Source organism: Gavia stellata, chromosome 7, assembly GCF_030936135.1.
Source record: "Gavia stellata isolate bGavSte3 chromosome 7, bGavSte3.hap2, whole genome shotgun sequence".
Taxonomy (NCBI): domain Eukaryota; kingdom Metazoa; phylum Chordata; class Aves; order Gaviiformes; family Gaviidae; genus Gavia; species Gavia stellata.
The window spans coordinates 16,807,883-16,834,923 of record NC_082600.1 but is presented as its reverse complement, the minus strand read 5'-3'; the positions used below and the strand labels follow the sequence as shown (position 1 = coordinate 16,834,923).

Below are 27,041 nucleotides of genomic sequence, written 5' to 3'. Positions count from 1 at the left end.
AGAAAAAAAAAGCTCTCAAATAAAAAAAAAAAAGTACTGATAGACAGAAAATGCATATAAAGTAGCGAGAATATATTCATTTTGTCTACCATAAGCACAAAGCAATAACAAAATTTTATAGTACCTCTTCATTTTCAAACATGACCCTACGAGAAGAAAAAGGAGAAGGCTCTGGTCTTCTAATATCACAAACATCCTTCAAAGAATGAGACCCTCCTTCTTCCTCCTCTTGAAAGTTATTATCACCTTCTTCCTCCTCAGCTGCTATCCTTTCCAGAATAGAGTGCACAGCCAGAGGGTTTATTTTCAATACAATCCTGACATTGGAGAAGTTATGCAGAATAAGCCATTAGAGATATTCAGAATTTTTATATTGATGCACAGTCACATGTCCCCTAGCTCTACTAACTAGCCATTAAATACACATAGTCTAAATAGCTCAAAGACCAGGGATTTTTTTATTAGACAGTAACCTATTTTATTAGGCAAAGCAATACCATTAAGAAAAACACCAAACAAAGGGACATGGAAAAAGAACCATCAGGCGAAAAGGTTAGTGTCTGCTTTTTTCAACTCCATCAGGTGACTTAAGAAAAACCTAGCACTCTCCCAGAATAATGCTAGTATCATCACATCATCAACAGCTATTAAAAAATGCTCTGCTATATGACGTAGTGTATTACGTGTACGTATCGTTATACAAAAATTTATTTGTACCATTATAAAAGAAACCCACGCTGAAAAAATGTCCATCAAACATGCTGTCAGAAAGCCACTAAAGTTTGTGGCAGAAAACGTATGTGGCAAATTCTGTGGCAAAGCTAAAATTACCTCTTTAAACATCTTATTACATGCTACAGCTGTTAGGTCCTTCTGTTCAGTAACTCTGAAGTATTGTATTGCCTTACACGTGACGTAAGCTGCAATAATTCAGTCACAATATAATTATTCTTATTGCTGTTATGGCTTTATACTGGCTTATATTAATATTTTGAGTTAAAATTTGACTGGGATTTTTTTTTGTTTGGTATTCAGTCTTGAATGTAAAAGTACGAGAAAAGGTAAAGTGACAGAAAAACCATAAAAATGGGAGAAAGTTTCAAGTCTCTAATCACCCACCTAACTTTCAGTGAAATTTATGCAAGTCTACACAGAAACCATTATACATTAAAACCATTTTGCATTATGATAAATGGAGAAGTTTTGGGTTTTTTTTTTTTATAAATTCTTGGGTTCTTTTCAATAGCTACATGTTCTTTCTTCGCAAATTTTAAAGCATTTACCACACAGGCAGTCTGCATTAAAATTAGAAAAATAACAGTGCTTCATAAAAATCCAAACAACCTGCATTAAAAACGAAAACATTATTTTACCGAGGCCAGTCAAAATTGTCTGATGATGATGTTATATCTCCATCTATGCCACCAGACACTTGAAAAAATTTTATTGGCGCTTCTGCATTATCTTCTTCAAAGGAACCTAAAAAAAAAAGATTGTTTTAAAAAATTAACACAGGAATGACAACTGCTAACTTCAGTTTGCCCGCTCCTCAGGTTGGAGTCCAACAGGCTAACTTGTCAATGCTATTACTAAGGTACTTATAGAAATTTTGACTTTTCCTCCAAAAATTAAATATCAATTTTTAGAAACAAAAATTATTTCACATTATCTTCTAGCTAGCAGCAGATAGAAAACCAGATGTAAATGCAGATATCTATGCATTGGAAGCATTTATATCATCACTACATTACATCACAGCCTTGAAAAGTACACGGAATGATAAATCAGCAGAGAAGGTTGCAAATACAGACCAGTCTCACTTATTACTTTGACAGATATTAGAGGCATAAAAGTATTAAAGTTTTCTCAATGACAGTTACTTAGGACCTTATTCACTTCATTTCTAGACAAGACTTGAGATTGCTAATTTGCACAGCTAATTGATATGTTGTAGTATTCCCCTACAAATCTACAAAACTTACCCTAACACCATGATAGAGATCCCAGAGATACCTGTTTGTTTCAATTTAGGGTATAACAATATAACAGAAAATAACAGAAATTCTAGCTCAGATCTCATAAACAAGAATGCAGGCACTACACCTACATGCATTAGCCTCTCCTCCTAGCAGTATTATTTTGACTTATGCTAATACTTAGCACAGAACACTAAACTGCAGCAGAGATATCTGCTCCAAAATTCAGGTGGAAAGACACTTCCTGCGTTAATCCGTATGAGAGGACCTTTGTCTCAACTACGTAGTATCTGGGAAAATAAAAAATAATATTTGGATATAATGTTAACATTCTTACCAGTTAGCTCTTTAAAGGTAAGTTCTAATTTAACTTGTTCTGGAGTTGACCCTCCTATAAACTCAGTTTTAAATTCCATATCTGTAAATTCAAGGTGAAGAATCTCCTTCTGAAGTGATTTCTTAAACCATGGTCCTCTTTCCTGATCTGACCGTAGGTCAGGTATTGGGAAGCGAACAGAGAGATTTAATGTTGGGGCAGTGACTTGAACTGAAACTCTACAGTTTGCAGGAGTGTGTGAATCATCCAGAAAAACTTCAGTAAATGCTTTATGCTAAAAAACAAAGTAAAGGGAAAAAAAAAGCGCTAAATTAGAGAAAATAGTATTAAAAATGACCACGCGGAAAGCTTTTGATGATGTAATATCTGAAAATGAAAGATTATTCATTTTTCATGTATCACACACAACACAGATATTAGGACCAATTATTATTACTTTTAGGATATTCTTCTATTATTGGTGCTGTTAAGATTCTACTTAGTTAAAAGTCAAGTATTTGCAGAGGTTAACAATCTTTCAAAAACATCTGTCTTTGTATTTTTTCCCTTAAATTAGAGTGAGAGTACCAAACAATACTCAGCTGCAGTTCAGAAACTTCGTATCACATTTCACAGATTTTTTATTTTTTTTTAAAATGCTATTGTTGAGAAGCCAGGAACTATTATCATGCATATTTGCCCGTTTCAGTAAGTCATGGCTTCCAGCTCCTGTCACTGATGTGTCATTCAAAACCCCCCCTGAGTGTAGCTTATTGCTGACCATCACTGAAAAGAATCAAACTTTCAGGGCGTAACTGTATTGATAGAAATTAGTGGTCTTACAAACTTTTAAAATAAGGATTCACTTAACTAAGTTTTGAAGACTAATTTTTCTGTAATCAATCAATGCAGGAATAAAATTACATGAAGGTATTTGTTGCTTTGTAGAAAGTCAGTTAATTGCATTAATCCTTCGTCACATAGTTCAAGAAAAGCCTTCGAGTTAAACATTATCGTGCTCATTATACTAATACTTAAATCCTACTGACAACCTGAATCAAGACAAACAAGCTCCAACTTCTTCTGCTGGTCCTCAATCACTAGAACGCAATGCGTATATTCCCCATCGCTTCTATTACCTACCCCAAAAGCGGGTAAGTCACAGCAGAGGCAACTGGGCTCTCACTGTGACACCTGAAGATTTCAATATAGAAGTGGAATTGTCAACAACTGTTTATATCAGCTGCTAGAGAGCATGATGGGACAGATTAGGGATTAGAAGTCAGTCAAGATTCCTTTTTTCCCAGTTCTGCTTGCTTCAGGAAGCTGAGAACTTAGGCACTTTGTAAAGTAGCTACCATTGTCTTTAGGTCTGTTATCAAGCATGCAATCACTGAATCCAAAATGAGTATCTACATCAAATGGCTACTGTTCTGTACCAGGGGGAAAACCAAAAAAACCCCCCACACACCACAACACCCACAAAAACCAAAACCAAACAAAAAACCCAACCACCACAAATCAATCCGGATTAGCAATCCCAGGCTTAGTGCCATCCTGCCTTCCGCCTGCAAAAAATCAGCAAGTTTATTCATCAATTTCACTGTTAAACTTACCAGACTTACGTGCTGTTTGTAAGAAGTATACATGTGAGATGCCATCATCTCCACTGTAGTTAGTTTCTGTGGTTGAAGTAAGGAATTTAATCTGTCTACAATACTAATATCCAGCTCACAAAACACTGGACTTAACTTTATTTGTAACTCTGCTTTCTGTGGAACAGAACTGAGTCTCCCTTGACTACCCTGAAAAGAAAGAGAAAAAGCACTAAAATCTTTAAAAACAATTTAATGAAACAAATTATAAATAACTGAAAATTAAGGACTCTGTTTTACGAGAAAGACACCTTTCTGTTAAAATGAACAAAATAAGACAAAAACTATTATACAGAAACTTGGTGGTTTTAATCTCCCACCTTACCTGAGTTCCTCTATTATCTGAATGCTTATAATGAAGCTGAAGGCATGGCATAGCATGAGAATCATTTCCTTCTTCAGAATGAAATGTCAGCAGCTTTAGAATAAAAGAGTTAAAAATACTTAATAGATAAGGAGAAAAGAATAATTATCACACAAAGAAAACCTTCACATTGCTCAACTCCATGGGTTAGTTTTTGGGAAACGTTTACTCTAATTCCCAAACTGTGTTAAGCATATTTAAAAGAACAGTAAACTAGTGAAGTTTGGCTACTAAACGCTGTTCCTGTCAAGTATGACAGCACTATTTGGTTCACTATTTGAGCCTGCAATGAAAATATAATTTGCAGGTCAAAACCATAACATACTAAAAAAAAAAAAAAATCAAAATTACAACCATTTTAAAATCTAACATTCTCAGTTATACAATTAACATTTCTTTTCTAGGGAACTCCCTGTAATTTTTTTTACATACCTCTGTATAGTGAGGCTGAATGGAATGAGAGTCAGTAGAGAAAAGGCATTCCAGGAACTCCATATCCCCAATGGATAAATCAGTACTAAAACTTCGAGAGGCAGTCCTTTGTCTTTGTTCATAAGACACTTTGATGCCAGTACCTATAAATCTGAATTATGAAAATTATGAATTATGAAAAGTAGCATAAACCAATAAAAATTACGAGAAGTCAAGATTTAAATATGTAAAAAGGATCACTACTATCCATCCAAAAAAAAAGAAAAAAATCATTAAAACCGCCATAATTTCTTCAAAAATAAGGAAAAAAATTCTAATTATAATGGATTTTAGCTTTAGCAACAAAGACCATGGAGCTCACTTATGCTACACGTTCAACAATGGTCGCTGTAGAGAAATTTGTGAAGAATACTTTAGACATCTAACCCAAGTTGCAATTCACATAAAGCTAGGAATCTAACATCCTTACATAGACAATGAAAAAAGTCAAATGCCTCAGGATATCTCTTATGACATGCATAAGATAAGAAAAGATATATACACCCTCAAATATTTTACTTCATACACTGTACTGGGACATTAACAACTTCTGGAAAAAAAGACTGTTGACTAACTTCACGATTTTGCTCACACTTAATTTTTATCCCTACTGATATACTATTTTGCACTAAGTAAAACCCTAAGCTACTTCAAGCAGAAATCCCTATATTGGAATAAAGATGGTCCTGTAAAATACAGCTATTTCTAAAAAAATAATTTACTTAATGATTCTTGACTCTGCGGATTTCTGTGGTAGAAACTGTACTTAGCTTAATTCATCTATCATTGAAAACAGTAAGTTGATTTTAATGTTTATGCACTTTTTTTAATTAAAAAAGAGTCTTGGACAACAGGTATCAAAATTCAAGGCTATTTTGAAATTAAAAAGAAGTCTAATGCAATTCAAATATTAGGTGACATATCCTATGGAAATAAATTTACTTTATTCTAGGTTACTCAAAAGATAATTCTGTTAATTATATTTATTAATAAAGCAAAAGTTATACCTAAGGTGATCATGAGAACAAGCTTCTGCAAATACTTCTCGGAAAGACAGAAAATCTTCTGTTGAAAACTTAACTGGCTCAATCTTTTCTATGCGGGTAAAGAAATCCCGAGCCATTGGTGTCAATGGGTTAAGGTTCAGTGAACTTTCAGGTGGGGGTAAAGGGTCAATATGAAGTACAGACACTGAGAAAGTTCCAACTGCCAGTCTAAAAAGAAGCTCAGGTCTGGATTCATCCACAGAAACAGATCTGGATGGAATAGCTGAAATACAAAAATTAAGTTCACGTAATTTTTCAGCAATAACACATTTATAAATCATCTTACTTTTGATTTTCATTTCTTTTTGCCAAGTTGTTGCATAACAATTCATTTCCAGAATTATCTAAGGAGCAGAATGCAAAACAACATTTTTACTTACATGTTCTTCTTAAGGAAGTCTGGTGAACCATGTTGGCTGTAAGAGAAGAACCTCTTGGAGGTTGTAGTTCTTGTTTGTTACGATCAAGAAAATCACCCCAAGTTGGTTGAAGCTAAAACAAAAATATATATGATCTTAAGTTTGACAAATAGATGTCAGACATTACCTTATTATTTATGTTAGATCTAAAGGAACAAAAAGAAAATACATGCATAAACAATCAACAACATGCCATTTCACAGTATATTAGTGCTCAACTAAACCATGTTTTTATCCAGCTTTAAAATTACATGGGTTAAAGTTGCTGTCTCCATGAGCATATATTCTCCTGTTTCTCTGTAAAACGCACAACTGTTCTTCATGGCTTTCATTAACCAAAACAGTAGGCACGTAACAGATTTGGGAAAGATGGTGATATCAACAGCGTAATTGTTATATTGTTTGAGGAATAATGTAATACAACAATTTTGTATTTTTTATTGTCATTGCCTGTATAAGCCATATTAAAAGAAAGCCCAGATGGCAAATATGAGTTATTAGAAAGAAAATAAATCATAAAGTGTCAAGGCATTTGAAAACGATTACATTCCACTTCCTTCCTGTCTTGGTAGCCAAACAGATGAGAAACTTTCCAATACAATTTCCATAGCAGAAAAGGAATACTATCAGCTTTAAACATTTTCAGTTGTCCTAGAATTTGGCAATAGTTCTTGATATTATAAAAAATATTTATGCAACAGTTTTATCTAAAAGTGTTCAGTTAAAAATATTTTAAGTGTAGTTAATACTATACCACTGTAGTGCTCAGTGGAGATCCTGCTGGTGTAGTTGTATATGTACTGGTTAAAGACAAGTCTAGATCCATAGTTGGAGGGTCTCCAAGAGGTGGAAGGGAGGAAAGGCTGTGAGACATGTCCATTTCAGCCATCGAGAAGAAAACTTCTTCTTCTAATAAGAACCATAGATAGTAAAGAGTTATTTTCTAATGCAAAAAATAACTTTAAACAGAAATGTATTCCTAAGTTCAGAAATCTAACCGCTAGACAGAATAACCAACTAAGCATATTATTTACAGAAGTTCCAAGTTCTCTTGACACTGAAACTAGTAGTATCTTTAGACAGAGATTATTTTAAAAAAGGCAAAAAACCTAATAAATACTAAAACAGTTAAATGTTCCATTTTCATATTCCAGTTGGTATCATTTCTATCAATTCACACACTCCTTTTGACAAATCAAAGTTCACACTTTCACATTAAAAATAATCAGCAAAAAATTATTCAAATAAAAATACAAGTATCATGGCAATGCAACTATTATTCGATATTTAATTTCCTCAACCATGCATTTGAAAAAATGTTACACTGCATGTGTATTTACTGTGCTGCACAGTAACATACAGATTACTGAACAGTTTGAATGAAATACTGAATCAAGTCTAGCCTGATACCTAAACTAGGTGTTAATTTTTTTATTCAACAGTACAATTAATAGCATACAATTATTCCATGTCAAAGTTCTTTTGATACTTAAGTTAGTAAGATTAAAAGACAAACAGTCTATATAACCTTAACAGGCTATTTGCTATGCTGCATCATCTTTTATACTTGCCACGACTAGAAGGCGTTCTGGCACTCTCTGTGTCATAGAAGCTTTGTTCAGATGACGCTCCTGCAGATAAAGACTCTTTTCTTAAATAACGTTTCAACTCCATCTGAATCCGATACTCATCTTCCTGTTGCATTGGCCGGTTCTTCCTATCTTTATTTGACAGTTCTATCCTGCTTAGGCTTTCTGAATTCAAAAAAAGGACAGAAAGCCCACTGTAATTTCCTTGCCAGTATCCCAAAGAAAATTCAAAAATGAACCTGAAAATGAACCAACTGTTGTTGTTGCATATATCTGCATCTGTATAGATATACACATATCTGTTGTATATCGGATGTCTATATACATGCATTTTGTTGTATTGGAGATTTTAGTTGTCCAGCACAGATTACTCTCTCCCTAGAATTCATTAATTTCAAGTCTGAAGAAAATATTTTTAAGGTCATGTCATATATGCAAATGTGTTCACATATAATATCAGCATATATTTCTCTTTTCAAATCAGCTTTAGGGACTGAGGACAAAATATCTTAAAGGTTTTACAATTAAGGAATTATTAAAATTTCAGGTTTGAAGATGACACATATGGAAAACTATATGTAATGCTTTTCCAGTTATCCAAAAAACAATGAACAAGTCCAGTACAACAAATATATCAGTATCACTGTAAGAATATTAAGCACCTACCCAGGACTACTTCATTAATCTTCAAAAAGAAGATTAATGATCTATACCTAATGTAACAACACTTATTATTAGGAGATTGGGAAGGGGGGGGGGAGCAAACCAAAACACCCTCATACTGCTACTGCAGTAGTCTAAACACTGCAAATATGGATAAACGAACTCAATCACTGTCTGTTTTATGTTTTCTGTGCCTGTCACTAAAGCACAGGACAGAAGGAACCAGGCTGCTAAGCCCCTCTGTGAAACAGAAGCTACAAGAACCAAAATTGTTCCAACCTCCTGATTTTCCCCACCTACCATTTCCCCATCTCTTGTCCTATTATATAGTCAATTGTCAAGCCTTATTTGTTACCTAGATTTTCATTACCAGCACCTACAATTTGCAACTAAAGTCAATAAATTGATCATAGTCCTACTCAGAGCAGCTACAAAACATTTTGCTAAGATCAGACAGAAGTTAATAATAATCTACGACCACAAATATATTTTTTTTCCACTGAGGAAACTTGTTTATCTTGCGAAGTTTATTTTTCATCCACCATAATACATATTTAACATTTACAGAATGTTCACTTGCCTGGTCCAGCAATAGCTGCTACCATGTCCAATAGAAGATGCACCTGCCTCGGTGAAAGAAATAAATGTACAGAGTCTATTTGTCCATCTACGTCCAACTAAAAAAAGAAAGAAAAAATTTCAAGAATACTTAAAGAGTTTTTCTTTAAAAGTCTTGAATCACTTCTTTTGATAATAGATTTTGATGCTGTAAAGGATACAGCCATTCCAGCAGTATCTTCATATTCTACACAACAATAGCTTGAAATTTAATTGTGTATTTTTTCCAATCTGTAGCTTGGCAAGACAAATGCAGGTGTGTCACTGACAATTTATTAGCTTAAAATAAATACACAATAGGAAAAGTCAAGAATACCATTAACCTGCTAGTTGTTTTGCTTCTTTAATAATTCCAGAAGTAATCAAAAATATAAAATTAGCATTATATACTAATTATAAAATACTGAAGTCAGCACTTTCTGAAGTAGACCTTAAAAACTGTAAAGGTTCTCTTCAGGACTTCTCTTTAGTATACAGATGAATAAATTCACATACTTTCTTCATAAACATCCCACTCTTTATAGAAATCAATTGGTTTGATATGGTATACAACAAAGCAAGCCACTTATCTTTTGAGAACAGCTCAAGCTAAATTTATCCTAAGCACTTGTATAGATTTACTTTTCAATTCTAGAATCCTGTACTCCCAGACTTTGGTCCATTCATGATTTTTACTCATTGTATTGAGTGTAGGCAGCAAGGTGTTGGCAGCAGAGTATGCTGCAGGGGCAGCCTCTATGCTAAGAGGTCAGGGTCTGCCCCTGGTTCCAGCCAGTCCTGTAATGGAGCCACCTCAGGACCCACCTCAGCTGAGCCCATTAGCAAAGCTGGTGGTGCCTCTGTGAAGACATATTTAAGAAAGCGTAAAATGCTGCACAGGCAGTGAGGAAAAAACAGCAAGAAAAACAATCCTGCAAACACCAAGGTCAGGGAAGAAGGAGGGGGAGAAGGTGCTCCAGGTGTCAGAGCAAATATTCCCCTGCAGCCTGTGGAAGAGATCACACCAGAGCAGATACCGACACTGCAGCTCATGGAAGACCCCACTCTGCCACAGGTAGATGTGCCCTGAAGGAAGCTGTAGCCTGTGGAGAGCCCACACAGGAGCAGGCTCCTGGCAGGTGCTGCAGCCCATGGAGAGGAGCCCACACAGCAGCAGGTTCTCCTGTCAGGAACTGTGGTTCGTGGAGGACCTATGCGGGAACAGGTCTATCCTGCTGGACTGTAGCCCACGGAGGGGACCCACACTGAAGCAGTTTGTGAAGGACTGCAGCTTGAGGGAGTCACACCGGAGAAGGGGAAAAGCATGAGGAGGAAGGAGCAGCAGAGAGCAACTCTTACGATATGGCTGCAACCCCTCAATTCCCCATCCCCCTTGCACTGCTCAAGGTGATGAGGAAGTAGAGGAGTTTGGAATGAAGAAGTAAAATTGAGCCTGGGAAGAAAAATGGGTGAGGGGAAGGTGTTTTAGTTTGTTTCTCATCATCCAACTCCAGTCTAATTGGCAAGAAATTCAACTAATTTTCCCCAAGTTGAGTCTGTTGTGCCTGTGACAGTAACTAAGTGGTCTCCCTGTCTTTATCTCAATCCATGAGCTTTTTCCATCACATTCTCTCCACTCCTCTTGAGGAGTGCAAGTAAGAGCAGCTGGATGGGTGTATGACAGCTGGCCAAGTTCAATCCACCATACTCATGGGGAAAAAGAAAAAGGGCATGCAGTGGAATGCATTTATATGAAAATACACTTTTGCTCATAAAGACCTTAAGGGAATATTTACCTAAGCAGGGAAAATATACAAAACTAATTGATCATTTACTGTTTCCTACTATTTTTTTCCATCTTTTGGAAAGAGTTGAAAGAAAATTAAATTATTGCAGTGTGTCATACTTGAGATGAACTTATACAGCATATTTTGTAGTTTACATGCTTGAAACACCTATTCTAATCAAAGGTGTTCTAATATAATTCAGTTTCCAGAAAAAAAGAAAAAGGTTAACCTAGACTAAGCAATATACTGCATCTATGTTCTTTCCAATCTGCATGAACTCTAACTAATAAATCAAAAACCAAGTCCTTCTTTAATTTTGTCATGTAGTATTACATCCATTCACTAGTTCAGATGTTGCTCTTATTTAACATACCAACAGTGTTTTGCCTCTACTAAAAGCCAACTTGCAGAGACCACTGCTCTGCATTCTGTTATATTCAACTTCTATAAAATAAAAGTTACTCTCAACTCTGACCTTGATGTTTTTCTTCTGGCTACCTTAAAATACAATTAATGATATCAAAGTGGAAAATTTTGATCTTTAGAAACATTTGGACATCAGTTAATTCAAAGCTTCTAACTGCATTAATTATTCATACTTTTGAAATACCTAGCATTTTTCTATTTCACACCAAACAAAATACATTATTTCACTTTTCAAGGGCTTTTCTTAACTGAATAGACAAGTTATAAGGATTGACTAGAAATCGCTGAACATAAGAAACTTTTCCACTGCAGTAGATACTTTCTGCTTTCTGTAGACTATAGTGCACTATAGAACACAGGTCAACAGCCAACTGTAAAATTGGAGACAAGGGGAATATATTTACACGACTTTACTTATATACTCACACTTTAAAAAAAAAAAATAGGGCTTTATTTTCAACTGCTTCGCTTCATGTATCTTTATGTAAAAGTCAAATAAAATATTACTTTAACTAGTAGCATTTAAATATAGCATTATTATTCGATTTACTATAAATTTTAATATAAAAATTCAGAAGTACAAATGTTCATGTTACTTTTACAATGCTGCAATGCTGCAACCTAATTAACCATGTAAGGTTTACTTGTAATTGTTGAAGTAAATTATATCCTTTTAAAACAAAAGTGATTTTAATCAACCAGTTAAACATTTGATACATACATAGGCAAAGTAAGTCATAGTGCTACAAGAATAAAAGAATAAAAGAATAGCAGGAGTTTCATGAAAACAAAACAACTTTCTCAGGAGTTACTCCAATACATAAAATCAGTCTCTCGTAACATACAGGAATTCTCCTTTAACAGATTTCAGTGTGCTATTGACTTGTCTGGCAACATTAAAGATGTCTTATTAGACATATATTAGTTTTGAGACTCTAAAACAAAACTAAGGCGTTTCTGTCCCCTTGAGAATCTCACCATTTTCTGTATACAGTTGAAAAAATTAAATCCTACATAACTATTAATTTAGTTAAAGACCAGGAAAGCATGACTAACCTTAGCTCCAGGAAGTACTTCATTTTGCTTTAATGTTAGGCTCAACTCCATTCTACCAATCAGCTTACTGATCTGTACAGGGTCAGAAGGAGTAATTTCTGGCAAGTTTCTTGTTAACTGTGGATGTGGCTCATAAATGATTTTTGGATTCCAGCTGGGTGAAAGCTTTGGTTCAGTTGCCTTAAAATGTCACAGAGAAGGAATAAGAATGTATCCCATTTCTTATTAAAAACCCCACAAGTATTTCAAATAAACTTATCACACAAATGATCATTTTACACAAATATAAATTTGGCAGTGGCATTAAAAACATGTATTGGTAACTCTGAAAGAAACAAGGCATGTAAAATGTGAAACATTAGGTCTTTGCAAAAAAGTGGAGCAAGTTCCCACAGAACAGTGAATTATAGAAGGACTTTTACACATTAAAGTTGCAACCAGATTCCAGTACTGTACATCCTAAATTTTACTCAGTCCTAGAGTCTCTATTTCCTGCCCCCTCCTCAAAATCAACAGGAAGTGATTATGGAACTTATCAAACACAGATTCAAGTGAAAGTTCAACTCCTATATCCTTCAGAATTAATCTGATATATAACAATATACTCTATCCTTCATCAATTTACATTCTTATATAAAGTATTTAATTTTACCAGCTGTGTAGCTGAACACACTGGGGAGGACTTTGCTGATGCAGGAAACTCATCCCAGAAGAAAGAGACACCTGAGAGCTGCAGTAACTTGTGAGCAAAAGCTGTGGGTTGATGTACGTTAATTCCAGAGCATTCATCTGCAGTTTCATCACAGTACATAGTTCTGGGAGACAAAAGCAAGGAAATAAATATGGCAGGTGCATGCAAATTGTTACCTTTATTGTGCCATTTAGCCTCTAAGTTTGTACATGCTCTCTCTCTTCATATGATTTACAATGCCATTGACTGTCCTGAAAGGAGAAACCACCACTCTCTGGGAATGGGTGGAAATCTTTAATTTTCTACAGGACACCACAGGACAATTGTGACATGTTTCCAGTGTGAATATATCCTAGTGTCACTTCTATACACGTTTCCATTAGGACACACACAATTCTTCCTTCAGAATCTGAATTTTTTTAAATATGCCATCTAACATTTTTCTGTTGTCTAAAAGTACTGCTTGAAAGTAACATTCTGTGTCAAAATGAAAGTTGAAAATTGAGAGAATAGTCTCCAATCCTGTAAGATTTTTGTGAAACTAAAATTTCTTACATTATAATACTGAGAGCATAAACAGTAAACTCTTAAAAAGATTCAAGTCTCCACTTAATAAAATTTACAGTGGAAAAATACACCTACCTTTCCATAAATAAAATGTATCAAACACCAAAACAACATGTTATTTAACAGTTTGTTTCAATCTAGTTTTTAAAGTACAGAAAAGGAGGTTTGTTCTGGGAATGGACTTCCATAAGAAAAATAATCACAATTTTACTGACATCTCTCCTGAATTGAACATAACAACCTGAAGTTTATAAACGTTTAAAACCAAATGTATTTCACTAGCAATTCTCAGTTAGAACCAGTTCTATTTGGTAATGATTTCCACACTTTGCAAGAAAGTATGATTATACTATCCCATAGGTCAGAAAAAATACTTTTAGAACACGTACATTATTCAAGTTCAAAGTAATTACAGAATACATGTGGGCTCTTCTGAAAGCTCACAGAGCACCTAAAAATCTTCCAATTTAATTTTTTTCAGGACTGTATCCTTCTTTCTGAAAATACTGAAAGTGTCTTCGATATACAAGAGGAACTGTTAAGATATTAAAACCCCTTTGTGTAAGACATAGCCTGATTTGCCAATAATATCCATAGACTGTTGAACATCTGAGAAATGGTATTCATTAATTGTAGAAGTGGTCATTAACTTACCTTTGGAAAATCTAGAACTCTTCTAATTTGATGGTTAAATATCCTTAGCTTAAACATGTTAGGTGGAAGTTGAGTGGAGAAAATGCTCGCTGGCATTATAAAAAAGGTGCTCAAGAGGTAGTGTCTGACTATACTAAGAGTGTGTGTGCACGGGTGAAATATATTGTACGGAAAATGGCAAGAAGTACCTTGGAAAAAAAAATACAGGTTTTAAAAGAAAAAATCTTTACCTTTCGATTCTGATTTCAAGTGCAGTTCCACTTTTAGAGTTTTCCGGCACATGTTCTATTCGCAAAACAGTATCTAAAAAGATAACCTTCACTCTTCTTAGAACTTAAATGAGAAAACAAAAAGATACCACGCAAGCATTTAAGCCAAGTTACTCAACAATGACTTTTATAACCAATTTAAAACGGTCTTTCATTTTGTTTAAGTTCTCAATATTTATTTTAGTGGAAATAATCAATTGAGTTTAATAATGTAACAAGACATCAAGTGGCAATGTAAACTCCTATTACATGTCTAGTATGTACATCCATTTCAAGCAATGGACCTTTAATGCACGTATATTTGAGCAAGTGACAACTCAGACTAAGTTGTTCTATGGTTCAGTGTGGACGGTCCTCAAAGAAAGTATTTCATTGTGCACTATGTTTGAACTCCTAAATGTTGCTATAGCACCACACTACTTTGGCTGAATACTTCTATTTCTAGATCTGATTTTAAACATTTCCCTTAGCTCAGACATTTCAGTACAAGGTTCTCCACTGCACAATGTGGTCATAACTCCTTAGTTTCTTCCACTTAAAAAACCCACCAACAACAAAAAACAGAGTTTCTAAAGTACTTCTCACAACACAGTGTGATTATTGAGATACATATGTCATAACAGGTCAGCTTTGTGAAAAAATAGCTGAAAAGCCATTCTCTGTTTCTCCCTCAACAGCATCACCACTAACAATCTAAGTTTGTGTGATGAACTAAATTGGAACCTCCAAAACTAAGGCATCTCACAAATCATTCAAGCACAGATTTAGCTGGGTTTGTTCTGGTGCAAACAAACACCAATTTGCCCTGAAGTAGCGTTCATTCTGTCCACTGAGAGAAGTATATACATATTTTAGTAGGTAAATGGGCTTTTTTCCCCCCGCTTCGAAAACACTATCAATTGTCCTGCCTTCCTGTTTAAATTTTATAAGTAATGCTAACAAGTGAAAATTTGTGAGACAAGTTATGGCAAACAAGATACCATTCTGTAAAACTGAGACACAACATAAACTGATTTAATCTCAGGTATTCATTCAGATCTCAATAATTAATTCATACCTGTTTCAATAGTTTCTGCAAATTTCTCAAGTCCTTCAAAAGGCTGGGACCCTTCTCCTTGTTCATCTGTCAATTTTTGGCTAAGACACTCTTTTGCAAGCTGCATACTACTGGTCATAAAACTTGACCAATACATAGGCTCAGACCCAGATGCTATGGAGTAAGAGAAGTCTTAATACATTTGACTGTGAACATTTTGAAACAATAAAGACAAAATTAAATAATACATTCAGCACATCCAGAAAAGAGTTTCAACAGCTTAGTAAGAAGTCATACTTAAAACCAAATGTAGTTACAATCTCTCTACACTTTACTACCTTACAATTACTTTAATCTATTTAGATTGCATTGATAAGATTCTGGTATTTGAAAACTCAATTTAAACAAGATGAAACCAGGATTTAGTGTAACTAATCTTCAGCACTGGTTTAAGTGAATGATTTCTGAAGTACTTTTATTATATTGGTATGATTTTGCAGGCATAACCAGCAAAATTAAATCAAGGAAATAAGTTTGGTTTTTTTTAGAATTAATTTCAGGTTTCTTATTCCATTTGAAACATATCCTAGATGGGGAAAGACTAAACAAGGTTTAAGATGTTATCTTAGCATATTAGAACACATTTTATATGTCTAACACAGACCTGACATAATAAGTAAACCATAATAAAATCCAACAACACAGCACATATTAAGCTGAACAAGTTTTTTTAGCAGCCAGATTAACTTAATCAACAGTGTGTTCCTATCAGCTAATGCCAAGCCCATTGTGAGCAAATACTATAAAACTAGATGAGAAAAGTTAATCAAATTCAACTATAATACTCTAGTAAAACTAGCACAAATACAAACATGTTAAACAAGAAAAACATTCCAGTTTGGCATTCAGGTCTGGAAACATCCATGTGGCCATAGAAGTGTGATAAAACCAGTATCGTGGTTTTTTCCTACTGTATTATAAAGCACTGTGCATCAAAGATAACTAAATGGATGCAAGTGAATAAATGAAGCTTCCTCCTAACACTACCATTCTTTCAAAGCAATAGTCTTATATAAGAAAGTAAGATAGCTCCAAATTTAGTTCCAGTTAAACAAATAAGAATGAAATGCAGCATATATATAAGCAAGTTACTTAAGGTAATTTGCAAAAGATGGAAAATAGGGTTTATGCATTTTTTTCTCTTCTTTATGATGCATTTAAAGAAATATTTTCTTCCATCTTCTCTACACTATAAAAAGGAAAACAAATTAAAATCCTTCAGACAATCATTCAAAATTTCCACAGACTAAAAATGCCCTAAGTGTCCCACACATGCTATAACAACACATCTTAACAGAATTTATGGAGGTTTGATAGTCAGTGAAAATTTATCACCAGGACAGTCTAAACTAGATCAGTTAGATTCATATGGATACAGACAAGCTAGAAGAGCTCAGCCAATCCTCTCAGCATTATGATCAGAGTTAGTAAGTATTTAGAGTAACCCCTCCCCATAGTCTTAAGCTATTGTGTCATCCTACTACCACCTAACAGCCAGCTACTAATGCTGACTAACAGCACTTGGCATACAACACCCAAAAAACCTAGCTAACAGAAACTCCTTTCTACATAGTATTATTTTCATTTCAGTATGTCTGAAACAGCTTGGAAGAAGAGATACAACAGTAGGAACATTATAAACATTTTAAGTTATTTAACAAAACAACAATCAATTGAGAAACACTTGACAACCAATTGACGAACACCTGACAGTTTCTTTTTTATTATGCAAATTAAATGGCACTTTAAGACTAAGAAGTGACTAAAGCAAGTGTAGCCTTTTGCCTTTGAAAAACTGTAAAGAATCTCCTTTTCAAAAATTATAAAATAAGCCTACCAAGCCTTGGTCTTGGCCTGAAGACCATCTCTAATCCTTTTACTTCTAATGCACAGTTATCCTGTAGCAACGACCCCCATGGAACAGATAAAGAAATTGATTGTATAAATCCATCTGTGACTTCCAGAGGTGCGTCTGCAGACTCCAGGATCTCATTAAGACACTAGAAGAAGAAAATAAAATAAAAATAATAATAATTTAAAAAAATCATCACATCCATAATTTTGAGTATAACAAATAAATCATATTGCGGCTACCAGAAAATTAATTATACTCAGAAAGACAATAAACTGGCCACTTTCAAGTATTTTGATTCCATCATAACTTGTTTCACATTAATTACTTAGCTTTCAGCATAATACAGATTTCTCTGTGGTAGCTGTATAACCTTTATTTTTGCACTCTACAAAAAAATTCTGATATCTTACTGTTATAAATACTACAGTACTGACACAAGTTAATCTATTCCTCCTCCGGCAATATTTGAAGAAGGCTAAAAACAGGCTGACAGTAAAAACGCCAAAAGTACCTGGTTTCTGCAGCAAGAGTATTTCACTAGCATGTAATTTCGATGTAATGTTCATTTTAACTTTCCCTGTGACACTGGAACAACAGAACCAAATAATCATCTCTTGCTGTAAAACATACTTGCCATTTCTAAATCATATTTTAATGTGTTTAATGTTCAGCACTAATTTAAAAAGTGAAGCTTGCTGGACAGACAAATATTCTACAGAAACTGTTCTGTTAATCCAGTCCTTTATAGTGACATTATAAACAAAACTACAATCCAGTTGCCCTCAGTATCAGAGTAAGTGAAATTGATGAGAAAAAAATGGAACACCAGCTCTGAAGAAGTAACTTAGGATTTTTAAGTTTTCCACAATCCTCAGAAAAGACTTACATGTTGCACTATATATCTTTCATTACATCCATACAGAGTCTAAAGAGCCTATTTTCAAAGAAAACAATTCTTCGCATTTATGTTTAAAAAGAAAAATGCAAATCCCCGATTCAAAAACTTAGTTAAAACCGAAATTATTGAACAAGAACTATCTAGGCTGTTTTAAGAAAATAAAAAAAAACCAATCTAGATCACATACCGAATCCAGGGAGTGCAACTTTCTAATATATACAAGACCCTACTGAAGACTGGGGTTGTAATATTATAACACAATGTTCATCTGGCAAAAAAAAGTGTGGTTTTGACCTTCCTGTGTTGAGCAGGGCCACCGATTTTACCTGAGAAAATGCATAAATTCGACATCAAAAGTTTTTAAAAAAATAAGGATTTTAAAAGTTGCTTTCCATTTAAATTATATTTAAAATGTTGTTTTAATTATGCAGAAAAATTTAAAAATAAACAAAAAAAGTCTTCAGAAAAATGACATTTTTCATTCTTATGTCTTCAGGTGCAATTTTCCCATCATGTTAACTTGTTGCTCTGCTTATGCTCTTAATAACTTTGCTTTTAGAATTTTGTTTGCTTGCATGTTTGACTTTTCTAGTTTCTGTTCCAAAGTCCACTCAAGCAGCAGAAAGACATCAGCTTTAAAGAAACAGAACCTGAAACAGTTCTTTCAGGAAATTATTTAAGAATCAAATAATCAACTAAGATTCAGTGACATTAAAAGTTCGTTTTGAACTAAAAGTAAGAATTATAGATGTGATAATAGCATAAGATAAGGCAAAAAAAGTTATTTGTCATGAAACCTATATTTGAAAATATCACACATTCATTTAAATTACTTTAACCTTTACAAAATAATTTGCTATAGCAGGAAGTAAGCTAGCTACCATATTTTGCATAAATCTGACCTCAGATGTCTTTTTGCTATGAACATACATGGCAATAAAAATGAGTGTATTTTAGTACATTCCTTATTACTTTGAAATAGAAATTTACTATCTAAAAGAAAAAAAAAATCCAGTATTCTTATAGCTAAATTACTTCATAAATGAGCCAGTTGTTCCCAGAAAGCAGCAATTAGAGCATTCCAAGTGAAATTTTAAAACTGAAGCACAGTATTCACACCACAACTTGTTCCCACGTTACTGTCTGAAAATCTCCAGCTGGAAATCACAGTAATACTCGTAGCGAAAGTACTATTCAATATATATTAAAATTCCACCACAAACATCATGGATAACATTTTGATTTTTCTAAACAGCCCAGGTCCCAAGAGGCAAAGGAGTTACACTAATAGCCCCAGGTATTCCTATATATCTCTATAAATACGTACAATTTTGGCTGAAGTATCTACAATGTTAAGATGAACAGAAGTATCCGTAAAAATGGATAAGATAATATCTAAAAATACAGTCATCCTGGTGATTCATAGAGAACAAGCTTACAATGACTAGGGGGAAAAAAAAAAAAAGAGCTGTAGTACTTCCGCGACATCTGTTTTTGCAATCTGTCATACACGAGTAAGTCACGTGCAGAGAACCTCAAACATGTCATTGTTTACAAGCCAAAAAGAAAAATGCTGATCTACAAAGGGGGAAGATAACCTAACCATTATTGTATATACATTTAATCACTGCGTATACATAATTAATTGTTCATTTAGCACTGGTCCATAACTGCTGCTGTTTCAAAGTATTTAGATCTTAAATAATGTCACTTTCAGTAGCGAAGGGTGCTGTGATACCCACTAGAGGGCATAATAATTCAATTAAAGCGAGACAGCCTTACCGCCTGCCCCAGAAAACAAGCTACAGACACAGGCAGAAAAGAAAAGAAGAAAACAAACAAGCAAACAACAAAAAACCACACTAAAACACTGGTAATATTGAGCATTTCTGCAAACATCAGTCTCCTGCCACTTTCAAACATATTTTCACACAAACAACTGGAAAAGCATTATTTGAAAATACCACATATGCACAACTATTTTAAAATGTACCCAGCATGGCCTAATACCAGAACATAGTACAGTAAAGATGTGTTTTGAAAGTACTTTGTAAAGCAATAAGCCTGTGTACCTAGTTCATCACCTATGCTACCCTGGAAGTCAATGACTGACGCACAGCAGTGCTTAAGGCTCCACATGACAGTCACTTGACTAGCAGGTAGAATTCAGTAACATTGTGAAGTTTCTTGGGTTAATTACCAAAATATTACAAACACCACAGTAGGCTGGAAGTATGCATACGTGTGTGTATAGACACACACACACATATATATACAAAAACATACACACCGGGACTGAAAAAAAAGCTTCAGCTTGTTCAAGGCTTGACAGCCCACCTGCAAAGCAAACTCCAGCTAAAAACAGCTTTCCATTTGTCAACAAGTACTTTCAGTGTTGCAAGACTAGGGGACAATTTTTATAGATCTACATGGACTAAGCTCAGCATAACAGTGTCAATAAGAACTAAGATGCCTCCAAGATGAAGACAAAGCACAAACAGAACAGGGATTACTTTATGTTTTTATCATCTCTAGTAGTAGTCCATGAACATGCTCCTCAGTAACTACAGCAGGAATTTCTAGTAGTTTGGGTTACACTACCTCCTTCTCCCTGAAACAGCAGCCACTGACTTCTTATAGTTTTTGTTTCCTTTCTCATAATTAAAAATAACAAAACCAAAGTGTGGCTAGAAAAACATATCCATAGTAAATGACCAGATGGTCTTTTTTTTCCTGTTTTAAGTGCTTACATACGAGAGAAGAGTTCCCTGGATAAAACGCTAATTACAGCTGTAACTTTTTACATAAAGGAGGCCGGGTACTGAAAATAAAGTGGGTGGCAACCGGGGGCAGGGAATCAGCTGGTCCCTCAGACGCAGCAGGAGCCGAGGGGGTGAAGCGCCGGCATCTCTTACCCACTTATCCAGAGGGACCTGCGTCAAGGAGCCGGTGCCCTGGTACAGATCCAGGCTGAGCTGCTCCAGGCTGAGCTTCTCCTGCAAGAAGTGGCCCAGGTACCTCTGCAGCAGGTACCTGCAGGCCCTCTTCTTGATGGACTCCGAGAAAGGCCACGGCATGGCGGCTGTGCGCCGGGGGCCGCGGGCCCAGGTGGCGGGACGGGGTCGGGGCTGGGCGGCGGGACGGGGCCGGAGCTGGCCCCTCCGGCGGGCGGAGAGCGGGAGGGGAGCGGCAGCCGCCGGGCCTAGCCTCGCCCCTCAGCGCGGGCTACCGCAGGGGCTCTCCGCCGCCCCTCACACCGCCGGTGGGGTGGCACCGCCTCCCCTCAGGGCGAAAAGCCGCTGACAGGTAGCCCCATCCTCACTCGGACACCGCCGCCGCCATCTTCCCGGCGGCCCGCGAGCGCGGAGGGGGCCGCCGCAGCCGCGCTGCGCAGCAGAACAGTGCGCGGAGCAGGGGAAGGGGCTGGAGTCCGGCAGCGGGCGGACACCCCCCCCCCCCCCGCCCCGCGTCAGCTCTCCGCCGCCGGCGAGGGTGGCCGGGCTGAGCCAGGCTGTTTGTCTCCTTCCTCCCCGCCGAACGCCGTCACCGGCACCGTGACGTCCGCGCGGAAGTGGCGTTGCCGAGGAGGCGGGGGCGGAAGCGGGGGCAGGAGGTGCGCGAGGGGGCGGTGTCGCGCCGCAGGGGGACTCCGCTGCCAGGCGGCGCTGGGGCGAGGCGGCGGGTGGCGGTGGGCGCCGCCTCTCTAGCGAAGGGCCCCGCGGGAAGCAGCAGGGCGGAGCGGCACGCGCCGCTGTGTCCGGAGCCGTTGGGGTCGGGCGGCGGGGCCTCGGCCGCCCGCCGCCGGCACTGGTAGGTGAGCTGCCGGGGCGCGGCGCTGCCGGTGGGGGTGGCGCCCTGCTCCTGCCCGCGCTGCGCGGGGCAGTGGCGCAGGTGTGACCCGCGGCTGTTCTGCTGCCATGACATGGGAGTGATTCACTGCGACGGGGAGGCCGCGCAGCCCTGTTGCCTTCGGTTTCTTTGGAATTTGTTTGTAGGTCCGAGGTGGTATTTGTCAGGAAGGGACGAGTCTCATGCTGTGAGTGTCTTGCGTGTTGCAGACCGGTTATTGCCAGCCCCCATTCCCTCCTGGCAGCAGGGCTCAGCTGTCCCGAGGGGTTTTCCCTGCTGGCCTCAGGCAGGTTTCCCTGTGGGTGTAAGTTAGCTGGGGCCTCATGGTGACACTGATACCCGAGAGGCAAATGCGGGAGCCGCTGTGCTAACCCCCACAGAGCCTGTCCGTTTTCGGTAACAGTTGCTTACCAAGGCCAGCTATGTATGTCTCTGAAATGTATTGACAGTTGTGCATAAAAGCCTAACAAGATAATTGTTCTTCAGTGATTGTAAACAAAAAGCTGTTGTTAATATGTGTTTATAGTTTCTGATAACCCATTTAGTTCACAGACTTTTCTAAGTCTTCCTTAAATTCACCAACAATAGGATTTTATTTTCTACAGCTATTGATTTCAGTGTTTCCAGGCATTACTTGTCTTCCTACTGCATTCCGGATCAGCAAAGTGCTGCTGAATCATAACAGAGTCTTACACAACAGAATGCAAGTTACTTGCATAAGAAGCAGCAACTTCAGTGATAGTGGTACTGATACTGCTTCTATGGGCTAATGTAACCTTTCTAAGCAGTTGTTCTCAACATCTTGGTTTTGAGTTCTCTGGAATGTCATTTCATGAGTTATGGAAGTCACTGGGTCTCATGTTTTGTTTTTTTTTGGACAATGTTAAATACATCTGCTTAAGGTACAACTCTTGTTTTATGGTGTTAATATATATTGAGTATAGTGGTATGACAAATATAAATGTTTCCATATGCAGACTGGAGACTGATTGCAATCCTATGGAGTTGCCCAATAATAGGGGGTTTGAAGAGGATTCTGATTATAAAGACTTTGAAGGAACGGATGTGAAAGATATGAGACTAGAAGCTGAAGCTGTTGTGAATGATGTTCTGTTTGCTGTCAGCAACATGTTTGTCTCAAAAACCCTTCCCTGTGCAGAGGATGTGGCATATATCAATGTGGAAACCAGGGAAAGAAACAGATACTGCCTGGAGCTCACCGAAGCAGGACTCAGGGTAAACTAATTTGTTCATAATTTCTTAAGCGTCTTTGTTTTGAACAATGATCGTGTTCAAAAGTTGCCTAGAAAAATACTTCATTGACACCGAAACAGCATACATATTTCTCTTGTACTTTTATGAAAGCCTGTTCTACGTGTTTTCTCCTAGAAAGTGGAACTTCAGTTAGTTAACGTCCAACAAAGCAAGAAGGGAAGTTGATGAAAAATTGGGCATTTATTTAAGACACAAAATGATGAAGATTGAAGCAGCATTTGTTATAGGCATGTCAGTCTTTGGGTTTCTTGGGTACCTAGATAAGTCAGTAATACAGCATGTATACAACTCCTTTTTGTACCATTTGTATTTTTCGTGCAAACGTGTAGATGTAAGATTTCTTTTCAAACGTCGTAATGATAGATTTTACTAATATTCTGAGTTTTGGATAAAAGGTATTTGAAACTGTCTAAATACTGTATTACCACTAAGCCCCAGAGCAGAAAGCACAGATTGTGATTTAAATCCAGTATCTTTTGTTCTCAATTACTGTACTACTCTGACTGGCAAAGTTCAATGTTATGATACCTGTTTCCTATAGCAAGGTCATCCTAACCACAGAAATTTAACCAGTGATTTCTTTGTTGCAGGTAGTAGCTTATGATTTTGATCAGACTGATGACAGATTGCAAACTCCGTACCATGAAACTGTCTACTCCTTATTGGACTCTCTCAGCCCTGCATATCGAGAGGTGTTTGGAAATGCATTACTACAAAGACTAGAAGCTTTGAAGAAAGATAGTCAGTCATGATTTACCCAGAAGTGAGGAAGGTTTAATTCTAGAAGGAGTTCTTAGTATGAGGCACTGAGATCTTTCTTAAAAATGTAATCACAAACATCTTAAGTTTCATTTCTTGCATTAATATCTAATTCATGCTAGTACTACTCTATAACATTTTGCTACAGTGGATTTGCATATATCACAGTGCTATTAAAAGCCACTTCAATAAATTGCAAAATTAATAAACTTTTTTGTTTTCTTTTTTGTTGTAGGTGAGCAAGTAAGTTGCTTCTTAAAACATTCAAAAAATTTGGTCTCTTTTCAAAGTGTTTTATTCAAAACTGAAAAAATATATAAAGATTGAGTGTTATATATACAAGTAGTAATTCTTTTTTGTGTGTGCTTACCGATAATTTTCATATCTGCTTTATAAAATATAAGCTAACTACTTGCTTTACCCAATTAATGAAAAATAATTGGGAAAACTACTGTTCTGCAAAGAACAGAATTTCAGCTTGATTTGCTATACATAAATCTGAAAATTCGCAGCTTTGATAACAAGAAAGATAGTTCTTGAACAGTTGGGCGTTTCTTGTATACTGACAGTATCTGAGTTAATAGCAAGGCTCAGTATTATTTGATCTGTCCTTGTCTATGGCAACCAGCAAACTCAAAATAATAAATGAGAAGTACTGCTAATATATGAATGTATTGTCTGAATCACAAATGAGTTAAGCACAGAATTAGGATGTAATGGGCTACATTTCCTAAAGATTATGCTATATATGTGCTATATATATATGTATGCTATACTGTAACTGGGAGAGGCTTGGAATACATTTTAGCCTGTTTACTATTCTGAATGTGTGTTTACATGATGTACAGGATATACCTAGGAGTATTTTTGCTTCAGCCTTTTCTTTCTATAATACAGTGCTTTGGTACTCCTGTTTTTCACATTTTCTCCCTCAATTGTACAGCATCCTCTCCTAATGAATACTAAGTAAGCGCTGTAACGTTAATTGCGTTGTATTGGTTTGAAACCAAAGGCTGTATGAAATTTGCTAAGACTAATACAAACTGGAAGATATAACTTGTATTTTCTACTTAAAAACTGGTACAAATCTCTTTATAAATCTGTTGTTCTGCTGTAACTTTTCAAGTATGTACTGAATAGTAGACTTTTTAAAAATTACAGTTGATTAGAAATACCAGTACTGTTGAACTAATATTCTGTGACGTTCATACTTTTTGTATTCTTGTATTATTCAGTATTTGTGCATCTTTGTTTAAATAATCCTGCCATTATTCCACCATGCTTTTGTGACAAGTACATGCAGTAGCTTTTTTGGAGCCACACTTAGGGATGCATCTGTTCTCATGAAGACACAGATTCCAGTGACTTTAGTAGAGCTATACTGACTTCTACCTGCTAAGGATTAGTCATATTAGTTGGAGAAGCCTAGTAGAGCTTTTGTAATAGCTTTGGGGTGGTGATTTGCAACTATGACTGACAAGACATCTGTATTAGCGCTTCTGTTTTCCAGACTTCAATTTCGTGTTTATTTTATTATCTTTTTAGGTTGAAACTTCTGATTGTAATCCTCTGCCCTAGGGTATGCTTCCATGCTCTAAAAATTGTTCATAGGCTCTCTTTTGCACACAGGTCTGTGGCACGTGGTTAGTCCTCTGTGAGGAGAATGTACTTTACCAAATTTATATTTGAATATTTTCCCTTGCAACTAATTTACTTGTTCAGTTTCAATTACTAAAGCATTAAATAAATGCACCAGTGTGTTGTAGTTTTCTTGAGGGGCGGGGGAGCTACTGGAAAGGGGGGAGTGAACAACCAAAGTCGTCATGCCCATAAATCTTAAATATCAAATAGTTAAGAAGTATTTGAAAACCTTTGGCTGCAAAATTGTATCTGATGAAACTTTATTGTGAAAAAACAAGGTAGGCGATTGTAAAGAGAGACTTGGAAAGGAAGTGTTAGAAATACAAGTGGGAAAATGCTAAAGTAAATGTTACATTGCTAAGATATTTTTTTTTTCCTTAGACATCTTTAAAATGATCTTTCATTTTGCGTGTTTATTATAAACCTAAGCCGAGAAATACTTTCAAAACAGGTGTTTTGTAGGTGCTATCAGAAGGAACATCTGTTGTTTCTGATAACATACTGCAGTGTTAACTCAAAAATGGGAAAGATATGTCACTGCACGATGTCTGGGTTTTTGAGGACGAAGAAAATGCTCTCCAGTCCCTATACTTAGTCATTGCTGCCTATATGGAGGGAGCTTCTCTAAAGCACTGGCAGTAGAGAATTTCAATAGGTCGCCTTACACTGTCAGTTGTTTTCATTATCCAAACTCCTGAATGAGTGCTGCTTGGCCTAATCTATGGATTACTTAAAACGCCTCGAAGCCTGCCTGCTACCTGAAAGGATGTCTAATAACCTAATTAAAGCTGCTGTTGTCTCAGCAGTACTATACACGTTTTGTCCTGTTCGGCGCCTAGAAGTCAGGAATAAAGTCCCTAATTATTGACTGCCGCTAACCCTGTCTGTCCGAGGGTGGATTGAATCAGGTACAACGCAGGAGTACACGTACAGACTAAACGCCTGGTTACGCTGGCGATGGTCCCTACCAGCCCAGCTGCGCGAGACGGCCCCGCGCCGGCTGCCAGGGGAGGGCCGCGCCCCCCAGCCCCGCCCCACCCCGCCCGCCGCGCCCACTGCGCAGCCGCCGCTGGCCGCGCCGTCGCGCAGCAACGGGCCGCGTCCCCGGCGCAGGCTGTGGCG

General features: G+C 36.8%; 2 protein-coding genes across 2 annotated transcripts in view; one reads left to right on the top strand and one right to left on the bottom strand.

The window, feature by feature from the left end:
• The window catches only part of ATG2B (autophagy related 2B), a 47,455-nt gene extending 25,983 nt beyond the window's left edge, over positions 1–21,472 (bottom strand). Inside the window, exons 1-17 of the mRNA XM_059819168.1 lie at positions 21,311–21,472; positions 17,480–17,642; positions 15,604–15,756; positions 14,508–14,610; positions 13,018–13,180; positions 12,366–12,545; positions 9,076–9,176; positions 7,819–7,997; positions 7,002–7,156; positions 6,209–6,320; positions 5,790–6,051; positions 4,744–4,894; positions 4,273–4,365; positions 3,909–4,097; positions 2,314–2,587; positions 1,374–1,479; positions 125–317 (exon numbers count right to left, since the gene is read on the bottom strand). Of these exons, the coding sequence (XP_059675151.1) occupies positions 125–317; positions 1,374–1,479; positions 2,314–2,587; positions 3,909–4,097; positions 4,273–4,365; positions 4,744–4,894; positions 5,790–6,051; positions 6,209–6,320; positions 7,002–7,156; positions 7,819–7,997; positions 9,076–9,176; positions 12,366–12,545; positions 13,018–13,180; positions 14,508–14,610; positions 15,604–15,756; positions 17,480–17,642; positions 21,311–21,472 (2,739 nt within the window). The remainder of the gene's footprint in view (positions 1–124; positions 318–1,373; positions 1,480–2,313; positions 2,588–3,908; positions 4,098–4,272; positions 4,366–4,743; positions 4,895–5,789; positions 6,052–6,208; positions 6,321–7,001; positions 7,157–7,818; positions 7,998–9,075; positions 9,177–12,365; positions 12,546–13,017; positions 13,181–14,507; positions 14,611–15,603; positions 15,757–17,479; positions 17,643–21,310) is intronic.
• A 1,720-nt stretch (positions 21,473–23,192) lies between these two features.
• Positions 23,193–25,056, top strand: GSKIP (GSK3B interacting protein). Its single transcript, XM_009820461.2, has 2 exons — positions 23,193–23,480; positions 24,110–25,056. The coding sequence occupies exons 1-2, from the start codon at positions 23,193–23,195 to the stop codon at positions 24,269–24,271; spliced, it is 450 nt and encodes a 149-aa protein (XP_009818763.2). The 3' UTR covers positions 24,272–25,056.
• The last annotated feature ends 1,985 nt before the right edge of the window (positions 25,057–27,041 follow it).